This window comes from Stegostoma tigrinum, chromosome 3 (assembly GCF_030684315.1).
Source record: "Stegostoma tigrinum isolate sSteTig4 chromosome 3, sSteTig4.hap1, whole genome shotgun sequence".
Taxonomy (NCBI): domain Eukaryota; kingdom Metazoa; phylum Chordata; class Chondrichthyes; order Orectolobiformes; family Stegostomatidae; genus Stegostoma; species Stegostoma tigrinum.
Genome location: NC_081356.1, coordinates 105,282,672 through 105,306,711, shown reverse-complemented (window position 1 = coordinate 105,306,711; position 24,040 = coordinate 105,282,672). Strand labels below are relative to the sequence as shown.

Genomic DNA, 24,040 nt, shown 5'->3' with positions numbered 1-24,040 from the left:
TCCACTTCTGTAGTTACAATCACCAATGCAGCTTCAGAATAAGCTCTGTTACTACCAACGGGTCAAAACCAACAGTGATCTGTTCCAGTTGGACACCCATATATATGTTTTCTGGTTTGCCTTCTAAACTCTCCACTAGCAGTTGTACCTTATCTTCTGCTTGCCAGTCTTTAAAGACTTCTGCAGAGCATATCTGTTTAATTTTTCTCCTCTTTTGATTAGAGTCTATAATCTTGCAAGTGCATCTGATAAATGTTTCCGCACCTGAAGAGTGCTACAGAAAGTTAAGCTGTCCTATTTTATAGTTTTAATTTCAGAAAGTACTTTATTTATTCACAAAGTAAATTTCATAATTGGTGTACCTACATCAAACAGACTGCAGTAGTTCAAGAAGGCAGCTCATCACCACCTTCTTGAGGCATTAAGGGATGCGTAATTAATGTGAGGTCTGCATCCCCTGAGTAAAATTTTAATTAATGTTACAATTTTAAAAATATGCAATAGATTTATTCAGTTTTCACTAGCTCTGCTAGCTTAACAAACTAAGACAAAGACCAATCCATGCTAACATAATTCTGGAGAGGTTTAAGCTCCTGACCTCTCACTATTTCCCTAATTAAGGGTCAAATCAGTTTAGTGATGGTGAACTCAATATGCACTTGGACGGGTACAGCTGCCACAACAAAACACCATCCAGGATACACTGCTTGTGTGATGGAGCACACACTCCAACTGTTAGGACTACAGCAATTCCAGAAGAACAATCACCTAAGACTAGAAAACAAACATGTCTTTCAGCATCATGCATATTTTCAGAAGGAAATTTGAAAATTAGAAACAAATTGGCACCATTGATAATAAACCTATCCTGAATTTACATTGTGATGATGTTCCTGGTGTTTTGTAAAGTGAACTAGGGCATGTATTTGGTACCAAGTGTGACCTGTTCAATTCTTCAATATATTTCTCGCTTGTTGTGAAATATAATTACCCAGAAGATATCCATAAAATACTGAAAAGCATAATAGTATTTATGTGGCTCCTGTCAGATCATTCCAAAGAATTGTCAAGAAGTTTCTTATTGGCTTTAACATGCAGTCATTCTTGCAATATTTTGAAGTAACTTGTAACAGGTATAGAAGCTAATAAACCAGTTGATGCAAAGCTGAAAAATGACATTAGAACCACTCACTGGAGTACTTTATTTACTTGCCAAACTTGCTAAGTTGGTATTACTCAACTCTTGAGTCAGAAGGTTTTGTATAGTAATCCCTCTCCTCGAGTTGAGCACAAAGATCAAAACACCGCAGAGATAAAGCTCTGCACTGTTGGAGGTGCTGTCTTTTGAATAAGACATTAAATTGGGTTGTCCTGAGGTGAATGTAAAGGAATGCAAGGTCATACTCTGACCCGTATTTATCCTTCAATCAACATAAGGAAACAGGTATTGTGATAGATGGGCAAGTGTCTCATGCATTTATTCCTCAAAATTAAGATAAAATCATACAGTTGTGAATAAATTGTTAGTGAAGTTTCTAGCCATAATACTTATTGGCTATGGTAGGGTTATTAATCATGAAAAAGTATTAAATTGTATACACAAAAATGGCAGGGCCGGTGATGTAAATGCAGGATGTAGGGGTTTCTGGATGCTGATGTGGTCCAAGGCAAACACATCTGCAGTAAGTGCTTGTGGCTGCCAATTCAGTGTTTACAAACTAGAGGCCAAGCTGCACCCATTGATCCATCAAGGAATTTAATATCTTTAAGTCACACCCCATGATAACACAATAGGCAGGGCAAGCTGAGCACTAAATTAGGAAGCATGGTCTCAAAGATAATAGTTTCTGAAATATTACCTGAGCCACTCGCAAATTAGATCAGAGAAAATACTGTGTGTATCAAGTAGAAGTAGGTTTTGGTTTGTACCAGACAAAATGGGGGCTGTACCACTAGGACAGTCGACATCTAATGTTCTGGCTAGTGTTCTAATCTGCTTATTTAGGAAAATTTAAGTTATGTAATGAGGGCAGGGATCAAATTTGGGAAGATGCAGTAAACTCAGAGATACAGCACAAAACAGACTCTTTGGTCCTTCTTATCCGGGCTGACGAGACATCCCATTATGGCCTCGTGCCATTTGGTTAATATTTCTCTAACTCCTTCATAGTTATGTCCATCCAGATGCCATTTAAATATTGTAATTATAGAACATAGAACAATACAGCGCAGAACAGGCCCTTTGGCCCTCGATGTTGCGCTGGCCTGTGAACTAATCTAAGCCCCTCCCCCTACACTATCCCATCATCATCCATATGCTTATCCGAGGACTGTTTAAATGCCCCTAATGTGGCTGAGTTCACTACATTGGCAGGCAGGGCGTTCCTCGCCCTTACCACTCTCTAAGTAAAGAACCTGCCTCTGACCTCTGTCTTAAATCTATCACCCCTCACTTAGTAGCTATGCCCCCTTGTACAAGCTGACGTCATCATCCTCGGAAAAAGACTCTCACTGTCCACCCTGTCTAATCCTCTGATCATCTTGAATGTCTCTATTAAATCCCCTCTTAGCCTCCTTCTCTCCAATGAGAACAGACCCAAGTCCCTCAGCCTTTCTTCATAAGGCCTTCACTCCAGACCAGGCAACATCCTGGTAAATCTCCTCTGCACCTTTTCCAATGCTTCCACATTCTTCCTGTAATGGGGCGACCAGAACTGCATGCGATATTCCAAATGAGGCCGCACTAGCGTTTTGTACAGTTGCAGCATGACATCACGGCTCCGGAACTCAATCCCTCTACCAATAAAACCTAACACACCGTAAGCCTTCTTAACAGCACTATCAACCTGGGTGGCAACTTTTAGGGATCTATGTACATAGACACCAAGATCCCTCTGCACATCCACACTACCAAGAATCTTTCCACTGACCCAGTATTCTGCCTTATTATTCCTCTCAAAGTGAATCACCTCACATTTATCTGCACTGAACTCCATTTGCCACCTTTCAACCCAATTCTGCAGTTTATCCAAGTCTCCCTGCAACATTCTTCCACACTGACCACAACTCCACCGACTTTAGTGTCATCCGCAAACTTACTAACCCATCCACCTATACCTGCATCCAAGTCATTTATAAAAATGATAAACAGCATTGGTCCCAAAACAGATCCTAGAGGCACACCAAAAGTAACCAGACTCCAGGCTGAATATTTTCCATCAACCACCACTTGTTGTCTTTTTACAGAAAGCCAGTTTCTAATCCAAATTGCTAAATCTCCCTCAATCCCATGCCTCAGTATTTTCTCCAATAGCTTATCATGTGGAACCTTATCAAAAGCTTTACTGAAGTCCATGTACACCACGTCAACTACCCTACCTTCATTGACATGCTTGGTCACCTCAAAAAACTCAATGAGGTTTGAGAGACACAAACTGCCCTTGACGAATCCATGTTGACTACCTCCAATCAAATTGTGGCTTGCTAGATGATTATAAATCCTATCTCTTATAATCCTTTCCAAAACTTTTCCTACAACAAACATAAGGCTCACAGGTCTATAATTACTTGGGTCATCTCTACTGCCCTTTTTGAACAAGGGCACAACATTTGCAGTCGTCCGGTCCTCTGGTACTAAACCTGTAGACAACGAGGACTCAAAGATCAAGGCCAAAGGCTCCGCCACCACCTCCCTAACTTCCCAGAGAATCCTCAGAAAAATCTCATCTGGCCCAGGGGATTTATTTACCTTCACACCTTCTAGAATTGATAACACCTCCTCCTTACTAACCTCAATCCTTTCAATTCTATTAGCCCGTAACTCAGTCTTCTCCTCTACAATATTCTCTTTCCTGAGTGAAAACAGATGAGAAATATTTGTTTAGCACCTCTCCGATCTCCACAGGATCCACACACAACTTCCCAATTCTGTCTTTGACTGGCCCTATTCCTACCCTAGTCATCCTCTTATTCCTCATATACCTATAGAAAGCTTTAGGGTTCTCCTTTATTCTACCTGCCAATGTCTGTTCATGGCCCCTCCTTGCTCTTCCTAACTCTCTCTTTAAATCCTTCCTAGCTAATCTGTAATTCTCTATCACCTCATCTGAGCCATCTCGTCTCATCGTCACATAATCCTCCCTCTTCCGCTTAACAAGAGATACAATTTCTTTAGTAAACCACGGTTCCCTTCCCTTATCACTTCTACCCTGCCTGACAGGGACATACCTGTCAAGGACACGCAATATCTGTTCCTTAAACCAGCTCCACATTTTAATTGTCCCCATCCCCTGCATTTTGCTAACCCATTCTATGCCTCGTAAGTCTTGCCTAATCGCATTATAATTGCCCTTCCCCCATCTATAACTCTTGCCCTGTGGCATGTTCCTATCCCTTTCCATTGTTAAACTAAATGTAACTGAGTTATGGTCACTCTCTCCAAAGTACTCATCTACCACTAAATCAAACACCTGGCCTGGCTCGTTACCAAGTACCAGATCCATTGTGGCCTCCCCTTTTGTCGGCCCTTCGACGTACTGTGTCAGGAAACCGTCCTGCACACATTGGACAAAAACTGATCCATCTGACGTACTAGAGTTATAGCATTTCCAGTCAATGTTAGGGAAGTTAAAGTCTCCTATAATGACCAACTTGTTCCTTTCACTCCTGCCCAGAATCGTTTTGCCAATCCTCTCCTCCACATCCCTGGAACTTTGCGGAGGCCTATAAAAAACTCCCAGCAGTGTTACCTCTCCTCTCCCATTTCTGACTATTTGCTGACTACTGACTAATTGTACTTGCCTCCACCACCTCCTCTGCATGGAAAAACAGTTACCTCTCAAGTCCTTTTTAAACCTTTTCTCTCACATTAATCTATGCCCTTGAGTTTTGGACTCCGCACCCTAGGGAAAAGACCTTGGCTATTCACCCTATCCTGTTCAAAGAGAACAACTGAGAAAGCTATTAATATTGGAAATTCAGATTGTGACAGGGATGGATAAAAAGCACAAATCTGAGTAATCAATAAATATGACGAAGTAACATAGAACATAGAATGTTACAGCACAGTACAGGCCCATTGCATTTAAAAGAAAACAAATACTAATAGCACAAAAAGAAATTAGTATGTACAAAAACATGACTGCTAAATGAATAAGGCTTCTCAGACAGGACCTTACGAACTCATGACAATTTCCATCTCAAAGACAAGGACAGCAGGACAATGACAGCATCACTACCTTCAAGTTCCCCCTCCAGCCACTCACCATCGTGACCTGGAAATATATATCACATTCCTTAAGTGTTGCTGAGTCAAAAGCATGGAACTCCCTCCTCAGTGGCACTGTAGGTCAGTTTACACAAAATGGAGTGCAACAGATCATGGAGGCCGCTAACCACCATCTTCTCAATAGCAGCTACAGAACTAACGATGGCAAAGCCAGTGACACCTCTTCCCAAGCAGCTAAGAATGACTAAAATAGAGGGAAAGAGGCAAAAAGAGAAAACTGGCTAGAAATATTTAAAAACAGGAAGAGATTCTATAAACATTTTAGAAAGGTAAAAGTTAACTAATTAAGTATTGGTCTTATATTAAGTGTGTCTGGGGCATTAATAATGGAAAACAAGGAGATAACAAATAAACTAAAGTCATTTTTCCTCAGTCTTCACTATAGTGAGTAGAAATAAACATTCCAACATTATCTGTAAGTCTGGAAATGGAAGGAAAGGGGGATGTCGAGAAAATTACAGGAATGTAGCACAGTAAACAGCTGGAGCTACAGGATAACAAGCCTCCAGTTTCAGATGGACTTCATCCTATGATCTTTTAAATAAAAACATGGCTAGTGCGATAGTCGATGCAATGGTTTTAATTTTCCAAAATCTTATAGGTTCAAGGACGTCTATTTAATGGAGAACAGCATGTGTAACTTCTTTATCCAAAAGGGAAGGAGACAAAAAGCAGGAAATTACAGGTCAGTTAGCTTAAGCTGTATCGTAGGGAAGATACCAGAAGCCATCATTAAAGTTGCTATTACAGATACTTGGAAACCTTCAAGGTAATTCAGGCAGATTCAACATGGTTGTGCAAAAGGGAAGCTATGTTCAACAATTTACTGGTGTTCTTTGAAGCAGTAAGATGTGCCATGGATAAAGGAGAATACAGGTGAATATGGAGTACTTACATTTTTAGGAGGCATTTGACAAAGTGCTACATCAAAAGTTATTACGTAAAATACAAGTTCATAGCCCAGGGAGTAACGCAGGCACGAATGGCTAGCTAACAGAAAATAAGGAAGGCATAAATGGGTTGTTTACCGGTTGCCAAGATGTAATGACCAATATGGACAGGGATCAGTGCTGGGTCCTCAACTTTTTACAACTTTATATAAATGATTTGGAAGGAGTGACTGAAGATTTAGGTGAATTTGCTGACGGTGCAAAGCTTGGTAGAAAAGTAAGTTGTCAAGAGGTCATAAGGAGGCTACATAAGTGAAATTTCAAAATTTTGAAATGGAGCAACATGCAGAAAAATATAAAGTTGTCCATTTTAGCAGGATAAATAAAACAAGCATATAATTAAATGGTAGACATTACAGAATGCAGAGTTGCAAAAATGTCTAGATATCTTGGTACATGAAGCTCAAAACGTTAATCTGCAGGTATCGCAAGTAATAAGGAAACCCGGTAAAATACTATGGTTTATTGCAATGTGAATTCAACAGAAAAGTAGTAAGGTTATGGTTCAGTTATACAGGGCACTGGTAAAACTAGGTCTGGAATACTATGTACAGTATTGGTCACATTATTTCAAGGATATAAGCACACTGGAAGCCATTCAGAGTAGGTTTATTAGACTACTACCTGCAATGGGTGAGTGGTCTTATGAGGAAATGTTGTACAGTTTTATCCATTGGGCATTTATAAGATTAAGAAACATCTTAATTGAAACACAGAAGCTCCTGCGAGGTATTGACAGAATGCACATGGAAAGCATGCTTCTGGAAGATTCTAAAACTAAAGAGCCACTTTAAAAATAAGAAGTCAATCCTTCAAAGCAGAGTTAAGTAGATCTGTTTTCTCAGAAGGGCAAGAGTGATTGGAACTCTCTTCCTCAGAGATGGTGGAAGCAGAGTTCTTCGAAAAATTGAATGCTTGATAATCCACAAGTGAAAAGGTCATCATGGATATGCTGGAGTAATCAGATCTGCCACGATCTTAGTGAATGGTGGAGCATGCTTGAAGGATCAAGTAACCTACTCTTGCTGTTCATTTGTATGCTCAAATGCAGTTTCCAAATTGGCAGCCCCGCTTTCTACAATGGTGACTATGTTCCAAAAAATACTTAATTGGCTGTAAAGCACTTTAAAATGTCCACAGGTCACAAAAAATGCTATATACATGGGAGTTTTGTTCTCGTCATAGTATTATACAGTTTGCAGAACTAAAGAGTCAACGGATTTGAAACAGTAACTCTGCTTTCTCTCCACAGATGCTGCCAGAGCTGTCGGGTTTTGCCAGAAACTTCTATTTTTTTTATTTGAACTTTACTTCTGAAGCTGATAACAGTTGATCTCTTATATCTCCCCCTCATTTTCCCAACCTTGTTGAAATTGATATTACCAAAAATGTTGTAAGCGGTCTCTGCCTTTTTCAGGTTTTGCTCTGCATTTCCTGAACAATATTCGCCGCCGCCACCGCCACCCCATTTTGCCAGGCTTTCACTTGTGCCATTTGAAACAGGTTAATGCACGCTCAGTTTATTGTTCAGTTTTATCTGCCCGTTAGGACAAGTATCACTCAGAAGGGGAAATGAAGGAATCCGTAGTTTTATAGAAGCACACTGTGACATGATTCAGCATTACAATGCACAAGGATGCTATAGGAATGGATCAACCCTTACAAGCCCCAATAAGTTACAATCAAATCAGTAAATATTATGATTTTTATAGGTGGTGTTACTCAGTCCATACAATAACAGTGACCATGAAATATGTTTACTTACATTACATTCTTATCATCCATCGATATGCAAAATCACATCAGCAACTGGAATGTAAACATGAACTGGAAAGCTTTGGAAAAGTATAATTTAATGAATAAGGAGTGCCATGGAAACACACCCAATGATTGTATTAAAGACATCATTTGAACAAATAATAATAATAGTTCACCTTGACAGAGTTCACATGCTTCATGATGAAATATGAATCTTATATGCAAATCAGAAAGAAGAAAACATGAGTCAGAGAGGCTATTCTACCTTTCGAGCTTGCTATGCCAGTCAAGATGATCATAGCTGGTCATCCAACTCAGTTCCGTGTTCCTGTTTTCTTCCCATACCTGGCTCTTGCTCGAAAACATTCAATGTTTTGGCCTAAACTGCTTTCTGTGACAGAGAATTCTATTGGCTCACCTCTCGGGGTGAAGTAATTTCTCATCATCTCAATCCTAAATGGCCAATCTCTATATCCATAAGCTGTGACCCCTGGTTCTGGACTGCTGGGCATCAGGAACATTCTTCTTGCATTTGCCATGTCTAACTTTGTAAAAATTTTGTAAAGTTTCTATAAGATTTACTTCTCATTCTTCTAAATTTCAGTGAATACAGCCCCAATGGATCCAAGTCTCTCTCCATTTGTCAGTCCTGCCATCCCAGGAATCAGTTTGGAAAATCTTTGTTGCACTCCCTCAATACGAGAACATTCTTATTCAAATAAGGAGATTGAAACTGCATACAAAACTCCGGGTGTGGTCTCACCAAGGCCCTAGCACAACTGCAGCAAGATATCCATGCTCCTGCATTCAAATCTTCTCACTACGAACACCAACATACTACAGCTCTTCTTCACCGCCTACTGCACCCACTTGTTTACTTTAAGCCACTGGTTCACAAGGACATTTCAGTCCTATTTCATGTTGCCCTTTCCCAATCTAGAACTGTCTGGGAGCAAAAACAGGAAGAAAGACTATCCAAAGTGCATAACCTCACATTTATCCACATGATACGTCATCTATCATGCATTTACCCACTAATTCAACTTTTCCAAATCACACTGACACATTCTCCTTGCAGTTCAGCCTCCCATCCAGCTTTGTATCATCTGCAAACTTGGAGGTACTACATTTAGTTCCCTCATCTAAATCATTAAGATGTATTGTGTTACAATAAAGATGCCATTTTGCTCTCTTCACCTTCTCCTGGAGAAGTTCACACTGTCCTGACTGGCCATATATCATTCCTGTATATCTTGTCCAGATCGAGGGGACTCCCATCAAGATGCCATTGACAAATCATGCACTCTCTCCTGGTGAATTCTATGAAGTAAGGTGCCAACAGCCAATAGTTACACTTTTCAAGTATAGACGATTTCTGGAAATTCTGTTTAATTGTTTGAATGTTGGTAAAAGTCAGTACAGAGTTTCCCAAAAATCTTCTGATGCATTTCAGAGGGTCACTTCACAGGTCCATTAGCAATGTTGAAATAATCTATATATAGTGTCCTAGGCCCAACCATCTTCAGCTGCTACATCAATGGTCTTCCTTTGATCGTTAAGGTCAGAACTGGGATGTTTGTGGATGATTGTACATCACCATTTATGACTCCTCAGACACCAATTATACATTCAAATGCAGGAAGACCTGACAATATCCAGGTACGACGTGACAAGTGGCAAGTAGCATTCATACTACACAAGTGCCAGGCAATTACCATTTCCAACAACAGAGATTGTGACCATCACCCTTTGGCATTCAATGGCATCTCTATCGCTGAATCCCCCACTATCAACATCCTGGGAGGCTATTATTATCCAGAAATTGAACTGGAGCAGCCAAATAAATAGTGGCCACAAGAACACAGAAGGATTATAATGGTATAATGATAATGTCATTGAACTAGTAATCCAGAACCTTGTGCTAATGTTCTAGGGGCTTAGGTTCAAATCCCACAGTGACTGACAATGAAATTTCAATTTAATAAAAGTAATGAATAAAAGTTAGCTAACTAATGACAACCGTATTTCCACAGACAGTCGTAAAAACCCATGTGATTCACTACCATTCAATCATTCCCAGCGCTATGATCAATTGTGTTACCAATCACTATCTTGCATTAAACAAAGACTGAAAAGCCATTTTTGCTTCAAACTCCATCTTGGCACCTCTTCAGCACTTGAACTATTTGGAAAAAGGTTTCCCAAAATGTCTTCATGAGGTAACAGGAGATAACACTGCATAACATGCATTCCTGTCTCTCTATTAGCTTAATTGTAAATGTCTGGTTAGCTGGTTGGGCAATGTAAAGGTTTATCAAAACAGAAATTGCTGGAAAAGCTCAGCAGGTCTGACAACATCTATGGAGAGAAATCAGAGTTAACGATTTTGCTCCAGAGACCCTTCCTCAGAACCTGTTGTTAAAGTTTATAAAGGCTGAAGGGTGTTCCTGACAGGAAATACCAGAATGTCTCCATATGAATTTCCAGTCAAGTTTTAAAAAGTTATTATAATTGTAGTCTGCACTCTATAAATTAAAACGTCTGTGGTACAATTTAATTAGTCAAGTAAACATGCATAGAAGATAGTTATTTCACAAGTGAACTTAATCTGTCATTAAAGCATGAGTCTTTACTTCAAAATTAAACCTTTATTCATTACTTACCAGCTAAGTTCCTCTGTTCAATGTTAATTAGACCTTCGTACAAGTCTTTGACTGGGTTCTTGCCAGTTAAAAGGATTCCATGTAACCATATCAACAACATTCTGTGGCCATGTTCCCTGTAGCTCTTTGAGCCTAAATAAGCAGAAATAAATGTTCTTAAACAATTTGCAACAAGCTGGATGAATAAGAACATACTGCACAATTAGACCACGACCTTGCATTGTGGTACCACGCAAAAGTAATCCACTTATCTGACACATGGTCTGGGGACACAGGTTCAAATCCTGCCACAGCAGCTGGTGTGACTTCAAATTAATTAATACACGTGGACTTTAAAGCTAATCTCAATAATGATGCCATAAAGCTATCTCAGTTGTCATTAAAAACCCAACTGGTTCACCAAGGTGCTTTAGGGAAGGACATCTGCCATTCTTACCTTGTCTGGCCGACATGTGACTTCAAATCCACAGCAATGTGGCTGACTCATAACTACCCTCTGAAATGACCTTGCAGGCCACTCAGTTCAATGGAACTTAGGGCTAGGCAACAAATGCTGATCTTAGCAATAACATACATAGGCCATTAAAGAATAAAAGGGGAAAAACTGACTTAGGTAAAATACTCACTAGGTAGCATCTGCATTCCAAGTACATACTTAGGCATATTATCATTTGGTGGTGGATGTGATTTCACAAGCCAATACATTTCATAAGTAAAATCTTAATTTGAGTTACCACGTTGATTTAGCAACAATACAAGATAGCAAGATCAGTCAAAGACCTTTGTACATCAGCTGAAGCACTGCTGAAGAATGTGTGTGAAGTTTGCCTAGAAATGCCTGACCAACCAAATAAATAACATGATGGAATAAACCCCATAGATTTAGAATATGCTGCCAAACTAAACAACCATCTAAGTGGGCAAGTGTCCTTGTTCTGTCATACTTCTGTCCGACATTTCCATTGCCAGCACCATCATGGTGCAGGGTACAGTGCTGCCTTCACTCGGTCACTCTCTCCCAGGGAGCTCTGCTGCCTCATCCACTCCTGCAGCTTAGCTCCAAGCAGCAACTGCGCTCGGTGGAGAGGAAGAGCTCTATTGAAGCTGAATTCAGAGGTACAGAGGTAGGATTCAGGGTGGCAGGGGGTACTGGTGGAACCAGTGGAGGGGAGAACAGAGAGAAGAAAGTGCACACAGAAGGGTGGGAGCTAATGGTCTGGAAGGGTGAAGGGAGGGTGTAGAGGGGTAAAGGGAAGGTTCCTATTTCTAATAAAGCTCTGGAGACATTAGTAAAAAGATTTCAAGGGAAGAAACATGAAGTGACAATAAAATTTTAGTGTCTAATATTTATACAGAATCTATAAAGCATTAGTATCTTAATGGCACAGAGGAACCCATATTGATTAGGGATAAAAGTCAAAGGAATGATTTTCCTCTACTACTGCTAACCACGTATAAAAGACGACAGACACACATGGTGTCTCTAAGGTTACTGAGTAGATTTGTAGCTCGGGTTGTGGATGCTCTGGTTGTTTGGCTCACTGAGCTGGTTTCACAATGATGTCCAGGAATTGGAGCTGTTTGTTCTTCTCCTCCTCTCTAGTGATTCTGATCCCAGTGAAGGGATTTTTAGTTTGTGTGTCTCCTCGAGTTTGGTCCGCTAAAAATTACGGAGGTGTCGTTCATGTAGCGTATCCATAGTTTCGGTTGGATTAGCGGAAGGGCCATACTTTCAAGTCTCTGCATCACTGCTTCAGCTATTAGTCCAGAAATAGGTGATCCCATGCGTGTCCCGTTGATCTGTTCATATATATGGCTGTTAAAGGTGAAGCGAGTGGTGAGGCATAGGTCCAGCAGCTTCAGCATGTTGTCTGTGGAGATGGTATCACTCCGGTCTTTGTTCTTGTTTTAGTGGTGTCGCTAGTGTTTCTCTTGCCAGTGGTATGTCTATCGATGTGACTAGGGCTATAATGTCAAATGATACCATGGTCTCATTGTCGTCTATTCTCATGTCCTTGATGGAACTGAGGAACTCTTGGGCTGAGTGGATTGAGTGGGGTGACTTGCTGACAAGGTGCCTTAGTCTCCTTTGTAGCTCCTTGGCTAATCTATGTGATGGTGTACCTGGCAGGGAGTCATGGTGGAACGCAGGACCAATGGGGAATTCCTAACAAAAGTACACAGGAAATCCACACACACTGACCAAGTACTGAATTTCAACAGCAACCACCCTAACACACACAAACAAAGTTGCATGAGAACAATACTTAAATGAGCAACAGCACACTGCAGCAGCACAGAGCTACACCAAAAAGAAGAAGAGTACCTCTTGCAAGTATTCAAGGACAATGGATACCTGAAAATCTGGCTCAGAAGATGTCTGTAACACGCATGACATCAGGAAGATAGTACACTCCCCATCACACTCATCATGCTACCTTACATAAGGAACACATCTGAAGTGACAGAGACTCCTACGACTACTGGGCATCAGAGTAGCACATAAACCCACATGAGCACTACAACAACTGCTCAACTAGGCCAAAGATCCACTATGGACAGGACCAACATCATATAAAAGATTCCCTGCTGAGACAGCGACAAACATTAAATTGGACAAACAGGAAAGAAATTAATTACAAGAGTACATGAACATCAACTGGCAACAAAAAGGCACGACCAACACTCAATCATCTCCATCCACATGGAATCCACATGGATAAGAAACCCACCAATTCGACTGGGACAACACCAGGATCCTGGGACAGGCGAAGCAGAGACAAGCATGAGAATTCCTAGAAGCCTGGTTCTCCACTAAGAAAGCCATCATCAAACACATAGAGCTTGACACCATTGCGAAGGAAAACCGGAGGGGAGGTAATCCAGCTCAACAGACACCAGCGTTCCAATGACAGGCAGGAAAACACAACAGCGCTTTATCAGAGGCTGCACTGATGTTACCCAGCAGGGTAATGAAATGACTGCGAACTAATGCACCAGCTCGGCGAGTGAACCAACCAGAGAATACACATGATGATTTATCATTCATAATCATTTGGGGTTTCATTGTAATAATGTCATGATCCAGAATGCCTCACGTAGTTACAGTGTCAGGCATGATAACAAAATGTGAGGCTGGATGAACACAGCAGGCCAAGGAGCATCTCAGGAGCACAAAAGCTGACATTTCAGGCCTAGACCCTTCATCAGAGAGGGGGATGGGGAGAGGGTTCTGAAATAAATTGGGAGAGAGGGGGAGGTGGACCGAAGATGGATAGAGAAGAAGATAGGTAGAGAGGAGAGTATAGGTGGGGAGGGGATAGGTCAGTCCGGGGAGGATGGACAGATCAAGGAGGCAGGATGAGGTTTGTAGGTGGGAAATGGAAGTGCGGCTTGAGATGGGAGGAGGGGATGGGTGAGAGGAAGAACAGGTTAGGGAGGCAGGGTCAAGGTGAGAACCCTCTCCCCATCCCCCTCTCTGATGAAGGTCTAGGCCCGAAACGTCAGCTTTTGTGCTCCTGAGATGCTGCTTGGCCTGCTGTGTTCATCCAGCCTCACATTTTATTATCTTGGATTCTCCAGCATCTGCAGTTCCCATTACCTCTGATTACAGTGCCAGACATCCTGGTCACACTGAGAGCTGGCTCTGAGGGAGCTGGATCAGCGTCAAAGAATAAGTAAATAAAGAGTGACTTGGTGACAGGACACCAGCCTCTGTGGAGTTATTTCACATGTCACCTAAGGAAGATGGCTAAGGAATTCCAAGAGAAATCAGATTTTTACTTTTGAATAAAGCTGGACAATAAAGGCTGCCTTTACCAGTGAAACTCACATCCTGTGAACAAATAAAACAAAATTAAAAATGATTTTATCTAGCCATCCTCAAGCGACAATGAACACTTGTATCTGCCTAGGGATGATTTTGAATAATTAATGTAATACTAGAAAGCTGAGAATAAGGAGTGATCAACAAGCTCAGTCCTGGGGCAGGTATGAGCATATAGTGGAGTGAATACAACATATGGAATTTGTTGGCATTTTAAATGTTAAATGCAAATAAACATTTCTTTCAAAGAATTCAAGTTCTGTCATAACACATCAAGATAGTAAATGTTATTTTCAGTTTTCAGTCAGGAAGATAAAAACTGCCAGTTTTCATGCATTGAAGTGAATTAGAACTCAACACATCCTGATTTTTAGTCTTCTCTCTGGGCCCATAATTTCAAACAAAAGACAGAAATACTGTTTAGCAAAGAACTCCAATTGAATAGAACACTTCAGTTACCACTTGATTTTAATTTTGATTATTTTTATCTTTTAAAAAGAGCAATTTGCTGGCAAGCTGTCTGAACTTTGGCAATGTTGACAAGAACCAGGTTAGAGTAAAAGACCAGCTGACGAATTTATGCAAACAAATTGATGCCCCATTCTCCATGCAAATATCCTTACCCAATGCACATAAATAAGTTCACGTAGATGTGTCTTGTTAAATAATGGAAGAAAGCTCAGGGTTTTAGGTTCCAAGTTAAGTGGTATTCAAACCTCATGCATCATGTTCAGAGATAGAGCTGTCAACCTGTATTTAATTAACTGCTGCAACAATAAAAAGTATCCTAAGGTGATTTACAGAGACACAGGAATGATATGCATGCTAAATGCTGAAGGGGACAGTAAAGGTGTGTTAAGTAAAACCTTGATCAAAGTAATAAATTTTCCAGGAGTGTCTCAAATAAAGGTTTAGAGGTGGAGTAGCGAAAGAAGAGAATTCCCAACCAGAACCTCAGAGTGGGGTAATAAAATGTGAGGCTGGATGAACACAGCAGGCCAAGCAGCATCTCAGGAGCACAAAAGCTGACGTTTCGGGCCTAGACCCTTCATCAGAGAGGGGGATGGGGAGAGGGAACTGGAATAAATAGGGAGAGAGGGGGAGGCGGACCGAAGATGGAGAGTAAAGAAGATAGGTGGAGAGAGTGTAGGTGGGGAGGTAGGGAGGGGATAGGTCAGTCCAGGGAAGACGGACAGGTCAAGGAGGTGGGATGAGGTTAGTAGGTAGCTGGGGGTGCGGCTTGGGGTGGGAGGAAGGGATGGGTGAGAGGAAGAACCGGTTAGGGAGGCAGAGACAGGTTGGACTGGTTTTGGGATGCAGTGGGTGGGGGGGGAAGAGCTGGGCTGGTTGTGTGGTGCAGTGGGGGGAGGGGACGAACTGGGCTGGTTTAGGGATGCAGTAGGGGAAGGGGAGATTTTGAAACTGGTGAAGTCCACATTGATACCATTGGGCTGCAGGGTTCCCAGGCGGAATATGAGTTGCTGTTCCTGCAACCTTCGGGTGGCATCATTGTGGCAGTGCAGGAGGCCCATGATGGACATGTCCTCTAGAGAATGGGAGGGGGAGTGGAAATGGTTTGCGACTGGGAGGTGCAAGTTGTTTGTTGTGGAGGCTTGGAGACCGCTTTGCAGAACACCTCCGCTCAGTCCGCAACAAACAACTTGCACCTCCCAGTCGCAAACCATTTCCACTCCCTGTGGAGGCTTGGAGACCGCTTTGCAGAACACCTCCGCTCAGTCCGCAACAAACAACTTGCACCTCCCAGTCGCAAACCATTTCCACTCCCCCTCCCATTCTCTAGAGGACATGTCCATCATGGGCCTCCTGCAGTGCCACAATGATGCCACCCGAAGGTTGCAGGAACAGCAACTCATATTCCGCCTGGGAACCCTGCAGCCTAATGGTATCAATGTGGATTTCACCAGTTTCAAAATCTCCCCTTCTCCTACTGCATCCCTAAACCAGCCCAGTTCGTCCCCTCCCCCCACTGCACCACACAACCAGCCCAGCTCTTCCCCCCCCATCCACTGCATCCCAAAACCAGTCCAACCTGTCTCTGCCTCCCTAACCGGTTCTTCCTCTCACCCATCCCTTCCTCCCACCCCAAGCCGCACCCCCAGCTACCTACTAACCTCATCCCACCTCCTTGACCTGTCCGTCTTCCCTGGACTGACCTATCCCCTCCCTACCTCCCCACCTACACTCTCTCCACCTATCTTCTTTACTCTCCATCTTCGGTCCGCCTCCCCCTCTCTCCCTATTTATTCCAGTTCCCTCTCCCCATCCCCCTCTCTGATGAAGGGTCTAGGCCCGAAACGTCAGCTTTTGTGCTCCTGAGATGCTGCTTGGCCTGCTGTGTTCATCCAGCCTCACATTTTATTATCTTGGAATTCTCCAGCATCTGCAGTTCCCATTATCTCAGAGTGGGGTTTTGGGTTTTGGACCAAGAAAGTTCATCAATAGGTTCAAATGAAGATTCCAAGCCTCTGATCCTGCAATGTACAGGAAACAGTCACCTGGCAGTGATTTTACCCAAATTAACCAATTCATGGCTGAAGAATGGCCTTCTTCCAGTCAAACATGGAGCACAAGCTCTCTAGGCTAGAGGATCAATAGGAGGTCCTCCTGAACCTAAGGAGCAGCAGCTGGCAGCTCAGCTAAGAGAGAGAGGCACCTCCATCAACAGGTTCCCTCCCGAAAACATTTAAAAGTTGTAAATTAAAATATAGCCACAAAAGCCTAGCCATTGTTGTGGAAGGGTACACCCACTCATCAACAGTTTGAGACCACAGCTTTGACTGAGCAGAAGGAAGAAGTTTCAAAGCCTGTCTGAAGTGTTACCTGCTCCCTGACTGCCAGAGGAGGACTATCTCTTGCAATGGACCCAATGGTAAGGCCTCAACCCATCCCGCACCCCCCACAGAAGACCTACTAGTAAATTCTTTGTCAATAGATTTTCATTCACACACCACAACTAATAGAATGGTGGTAGCAGTATCACTGAACAAGTAAATCCAGAACTCCAAACTAATGTTCTGGGAACATGGACTCAAATTTAACTGTGAATGTTCAATTCAATAAAAATCTGAAATAAAAAGCTGGAGGCAACCATGTAACTACTGTCAATTGTCATTAAACCCATCTGGTCTACTAATGTCAACTGAGTAAGGAAATCCGTCATCCTTACGTTAAATATGACTCCAAACCATTAAGCAATGTGATTGACTCTTAACTGCCCTTGTGGACAAATAAAACAACAGGTTACACTTCACGTACTAGTGGGTAGTCCTTCATGCTTCAAGCCTCTTAAACCAGCATGTTAGCCAGCAGTATAAATGATAATGCCTGCCCTTCTCTGCACTGAAAGTTGATAGCCATAATATGGAGGTGCCATTGTTGGACTAGGGTGGACAAGATCAGGTGAAGTGGCTTCACTTGATGAAGGAGCAGCGCTCCAAAGTTTCTGATTTCAAATAAACCTCGAACTGTAACCTAAAAATTGATAGCTAAAGCTACAGTAAACATTAACCACAGCTGCAGGCTACATTTGACATTCCTACACCAAACATGCACATCCAGAATTTGGATGCCAATGTTTTCTTTTTGATCAAGGAGCTATCAGCAATCAAAGACTCATCAAAAATCTCATCGCAATGTCTTAAAGCCTACAAACAATGCAGGGAAAAGATCCTGATGAAAGTTTCGCTCGCTTGATATAAAAAATTGCAATCTTCCCACACATGCCAGTCATTTTCTTCTCAGCGTTGGTTTTTCAACAATCTTAGAAGTAACAAACAAACTGCAGAAAGACTGCCAACAGTCAGAAATTAATTGAATTGCCTGGTTGAACCCACATTTGTTTGCATGGGAATGAATTCATACCATTACTCAGTTAAAATAACATGTATTCTTTTATGAAGAATGTGTTAAGTTCTAAGATAGTAGGAACTGCCGATTCTGGAGTCTGAGATAACAAGTGTGGAGCTGGAGGAACACAGCAGGCCAAGCAGCCTCACAGGAGCAGGAAAGCTGACGTTTCGGATCTAGACCCTTCTTCATAAATGAGTTAGGGGAAGGGGACTCTGAAATAAATGGGAGGGGGGCACGGTGATAGCAGGTGAGCAATGGAGCCGATAGGGTGGTAGAGAAGACGGACAGGTCAAGGAGGCTGGGGTGAAGCCAGTAAAAGTGAGTGTAGGTAGGTAGGTAGTGGTGGGAATTGGCCAGTGAGGTGGGAGGAGCGAATAGGTGGGAGGGAAGGTGGACAGGTCAAGGAGGCGGAGATGAGAGGGGGTGCTGGTCTTGGGATGAGGTCAGGAGTGGTCGATTTTGAAGCTAATAAGGTCCACATTGAGACCATGGGGTTGTAGGCTTCCAAGGCAGAATATGAGGTGCTGTTCCTCCAGTTTATGGGTGGCATCGCTGTGGCACTGGAGGAGGCCCAGAATGGACATGACGTCCAGGGAGTGGGAGGGGGAGTTGAAATGGTTTGCGCATGGAAGGTGTAGTCGTTTGTCACGAACCAAGCGTAGGTGTTCCACAAAGCAGTCTCCAAGCCACCGTTTGGTCTCCCTGATGTACAGGAGGCCACATCCTGAACAGCGGATACAATAGGCCACTTTAGCGGATGCGCAGGTGAACATCCGTTTAACGTGGAAGGTTGTTTTGGGGCTGGGGAAGGAGGTTGGCGGGGGGGGAGGTGTAGAACCTCCTGCTGTTGCAGGGCAAGGTGCCAGGGTGGTGGGGCTAGTGGGGAGTGTGGCTTGAACAAGGGAGTGATATAGAGAGCGGTCCCTCCGGAAGGCACATAAGGATGGGGAGGGAAATATGTCCTTTGTAGTGGGGTCAGATTGCAGGTGGTGGAGAATCCAGAAGTTGATGGGGTGATATAGAGAACATAGAACATAGAACAGTGCAGCACAGAACAGGCCCTTCAGCCCACAATGTTGTGCCGACCATTGATCCTCATGGATGCACCCTCAAATTTCTGTGACCATATGCATGTCCAGCAGTCTCTTAAATGACCCCAATGACCTTGCTTCCACAACTGCTGCTGGCAATGCATTCCATGCTCTCACAACTCTCTGCGTAAAGAACCTGCCTCTGACATCCCCTCTATACTTTCCACCAACCAGCTTAAAACTATGACCCCTCGTGCTAGCCATTTCTGCCCTGGGAAATAGTCTCTGGCTATCAACTCTATCTATGCCTCTCATTATCTTGTATACCTCAATTAGGTCCCCTCTCCTCCTCCTTTTCTCCAATGAAAAGAGACCGAGCTCAGTCAACCTCTCTTCATAAGATAAGCCCTCCAGTCCAGGCAGAATCCTGGTAAACCTCCTCTGAACCCTCTCCAAAGCATCCACATCTTTCCTATAATAGGGCGCCCAGAACTGGACGCAGTATTCCAAGTGCGGTCTAACCAAAGTTTTATAGAGCTGCAACAAGATCTCACGACTCAAACTCAATCCCCCTGTTAATGAAAGCCAAAACACCATATGCTTTCTTAACAACCCTGTCCACTTGGGTGGCCATTTTAAGGGATCTATGTATCTGCACACCAAGATCCCTCTGTTCCTCCACGCTGCCAAGAATCCTATCCTTAATCCTGTACTCAGCTTTCAAATTCGACCTTCCAAAATGCATCACCTCGCATTTATCCAGGTTGAACTCCATCTGCCACCTCTCAGCCCATCTCTGCATCCTGTCAATGTCCCGCTGCAGCCTACAACAGCCCTCTACACTGTCAACGACACCTCCGACCTTTGTGTCGTCTGCAAACTTGCTGACCCATCCTTCAATTCCCTCGTCCAAGTCATTAATAAAAATTACAAACAGTAGAGGCCCAAGGACAGAGCCCTGTGGAACCCCACTCACCACTGACTTCCAGGCAGAATATTTTCCTTCTACTACCACTCGCTGTCTTCTGTTGGCCAGCCAATTCTGTATCCAAGCAGCTAAGTTCCCCTGTATCCCATTCCTCCTGACCTTCTGAATGAGCCTTCCATGGGGAACCTTATCAAATGCCTTACTGAAGTCCATATACACCACATCCACAGCTTGACCCTCATCAACCTTACTAGTCACATCCTCAAAAAACTCTATAAGGTTTGTAAGGCATGACCTACCCCTCACAAAGCCGTGTTGACTGTATTTGATCAAGTAATGGTATGTGAGGACAAGGAGAATTCTGTCTTTGCTTTTATTGTGGGGAGGGGCTGTGAGGGCTGAGGTGCAGGAAATGCAGAAGATGCGGTCAAGGGCGTTTTAGGGTAAGTTGTGGTCCTTGAAATACGAGGATATCTGGCATGTTCAGGAGTGGAACACCTCATTTTGGGAGTAAATCTGGTGAAGGCGGAGGAATCGGGAGTAGGGGATCATATTCTTGCAGGAAGATGGGTGAGAGGAGGTGTATTCTACATAGCTGTGGGAATTGGTGGGCTTGAAACAGATATCAGTTTCAAGGTGGTTACCAGAGATGGAGACAGGGAGGTCCAGGAAGGAGAGGGAAGTATCGCAGATGGTCCAGGTGAACTGAAGGCTGGGGTGGAAGGTGCTGGTCAAGTGGATGAACTGTTCGAGCTCCTCATGGTAGCACAAGGCGGCGCCGATAGTGTTATCGATGTAGCGGAGGAAGAGGTGTGGCTTAGGGCCAGTGTAGGTATGGAAGAGGGACTGTTCCACGTATCCTACAAAAGAGGCAGACATAGCTTGGGCCCATGTGAGTACCCATGGCCACTTCCTTTGTCTGTTGGACGTGGGAGGAATTGAAAGAGAAGTTGTAAGGGGAAGGGCAAGTTAAGTGGATAAGGGTGTCAGTTGGTGGGGGCGAAAACGGGTTGGGCCTTTGGGAGGGGAAGAAGTGGAGGGCTTTTAGGCCATCTGCCTGGGGAATGCAAGTATACAGGGACTGGACGTCCATGGTGAAGACGAGGTGTTAGGGGCAAGGGAATCGGAAGTTTTGAGGAGGTGGAGGGCGTGGTTGGTGTCCCGGACATAGGTGGGGAGTTCCTGGACCAAGGGGGAGAAAATGGAGTCCAGATAGGTGGAGATAAGCTCGGTGGGTCAGGAGCAGGTGGAGACGATGGGTCAACCAGGGCAGTCAGGTTTGTGGATTTTGGGAAGGAGATAGAAATGGGGAACGATGAGGTTGGAGGCTGTGTCTGGGAGGTCACCTGAGGTGATGAGGTTATGGATGGTCTGGGAGATGTTCAGTTTACGTAGGATATCCAAAACAACTACTCATTATTTTCAACATGATGGTACATGCAAGTCAAGCTTATGTTGTTCATTATGACAAACAGGAATCATTGGTTAGACTAGCATAGTAGTTACACTTGAGAAGCTCGTGGTGAGCTGCCTTCTTGAACTGCTGCAATCCACATGCTACAGATTGACGCAAATGCTGCTAGGGATGGAATTCCGTGATTTGACCCATGGCGATGGGGGTATTTTATCACATGCCTGACTTGTGCCTTGCAGATTGTGAACAGCTTTTGGGGAGTCAGGTGGTGGGTTATTCCTGTAGGATTCCTAGCTTCTGACCTGCTCCTGCAGCCACAGTATTTATGTAGCTGATCCAGTTCCATTTCTAATCAATTGTAACCCCAAGGATGTTGCTGGTGGAGGATTCAGTGATGCCACTGAATATCAAAGGGCAATGGTTAGATTCTGTATTGTTGGAGACAGTCATTACTTGGCACTTGCACGGCATGAATGTTGCTTGATACTTGTTTGCCCAAGCCTAGATACTGTCCATGTTTTGCTGCATTTGGACTTGAACTGTTTCAGTATATGATGAGTCGAATGTTAGTGAACATCCTCACTTCCGACCTTATGATGGAAGCAAGGTCGTTGATGAAGCAGGGCCAAGAACATTATCCTGAGGAACTCCTCCTCCATCCATGTTCTGGAGTTGAGACTGACTGACCTTCAACAACCACAAACATCCTCCTTCCTGCCAGCAGAGATTCCCACTGACTCCAGTGTTGCAAGGGCTCCTTGATGCTACACACAGTCTTGATGTCAATTTCACCTCACCTCTGGAATTTAGCTCTTTTGTCCATATTAGAACCAAGTCTGTAATGAGGTCAGGAATTAATCGGTCTGGTGGAATGCAAACTGGGAGTCAGAAAGCAGGTTATTGCTAAGCAAGTGCTGCGTGCTAGCACTACTGATGAGGCCTTCTTTCACTTTCCTGAAGATCGAGAATAGACTCCCGGAGCAGTAATTGGTCAGGTTGGATTTGTCTTTGTGTGTTCAGGATGACACCTGGACAATTTTCCACATTGTCAGTAGATGCCAGTCTTGTAACTTACATAGAACATAGAACATTACAGCGCAGTACAGGCCCTTCGGCCCTCGATGTTGTGCCGACCTGCCATACCGATTTGAAGTCCATCTAACCTACACTATTCCATGTACGTCCATATGCTTGCCCAATGATGACTTAAATGTACTTAAAGTTGGCGAATCTGCTACCATTGCAGGCAAAGCGTTCCATTCCCTTACTACTCTCTGAGTAAAGAAACTACCTCTGACATCTGTCCTATATCTTTCACCCCTCAATTTAAAGCTATGCCCCCTCTAACGAAAACAGCCTCAAGTCCCTCAGCCTTTCCTCGTAAGACCTTCCCTCCATACCAGGCAACATCCTAGTAAATCTCCTCTGCACCCTTTCCAAAGCTTCCACATCCTTCTTATAATGCGGTGACCAGAACTGGACGCAATACTCCAAGGGCGGCCACACCAGAGTTTTGTACAGTTGCAGCATACCTCGTGGTTCCGGAACTCGATCGCTCTATTAATAAAAGCTAAAACACTGTATGCCTTCTTAACAACCCTGTCAACCTGGGTGGCAACTTTCAAGGATCTGTGTACATGGACACCGAGATCTCTCTGCTCATCTACACTGTTAAGAATCTTACCATTAGCCCTGTAGTTTGCCTTCCGGTTACTCCTACCAAAGTGCATCACCTCACACTTGTCCGCAATAAACTGCATTTGCCACCTCTCAGCCCAGCTCTGCAGCTTATCTATGTCTCTCCGTAACCTACAGCATCCTTCGTCACTATCCACAACTCCACCGACCTTAGTGTCGTCTGTAAATTTACTAACCCATCCTTCTACACCCTCATCCAGGTCATTTATAAAAATGACGAACAACAGTGGACCCAACACCGACCCTTGCGGTACACCACTAGTAACTGGTCTCCAGGATGAACATTTCCCATCAACTACCACCCTCTGTCTTCTTTCAGCAAGCCAATTTCTGATCCAAACTGCTATATCCCCCACGATCCCATTCCTCCTCATTTTGTACAATAGCCTATTGTGGGGAACCTTATCGAACGCCTTGCTGAAATCCATATACACCACATCAACCGGTTTACTCTCACCTACCTGTTTGGTCACCTTCTCAAAGAACTCAATAAGGTTTGTGAGGCACGACCTACCCTTCACAAAACTGTGCTGACTATCCCTAATCAATTTATTCTTTTCTAGATGATTATAAATCCTATCCCTTATAACCTTTTCCAACACTTGACCAACAACT

General features: G+C 43.4%; 1 protein-coding gene across 4 annotated transcripts in view; it reads right to left on the bottom strand.

The window, feature by feature from the left end:
• Nucleotides 1–24,040, bottom strand: part of LOC125450997 (ankyrin repeat and death domain-containing protein 1A-like) — a 100,166-nt gene that overhangs the window by 35,660 nt on the left and 40,466 nt on the right. For 3 of the 4 annotated variants that reach the window (XR_007247190.2, XM_048527587.1, XM_048527585.2), the window contains exon 15: nt 10,659–10,790. Coding sequence is in view for 3 of the 4 variants with exons in the window: in XM_048527587.1 (XP_048383544.1) it covers nt 10,659–10,790 (132 nt within the window). In the remaining variant the exon portion in view is untranslated. Of the gene's footprint in view, nt 1–8,002; nt 8,073–10,658; nt 10,791–24,040 lie in introns of all 4 variants that reach the window. The other variant, XM_048527588.2, reaches the window with a different exon arrangement.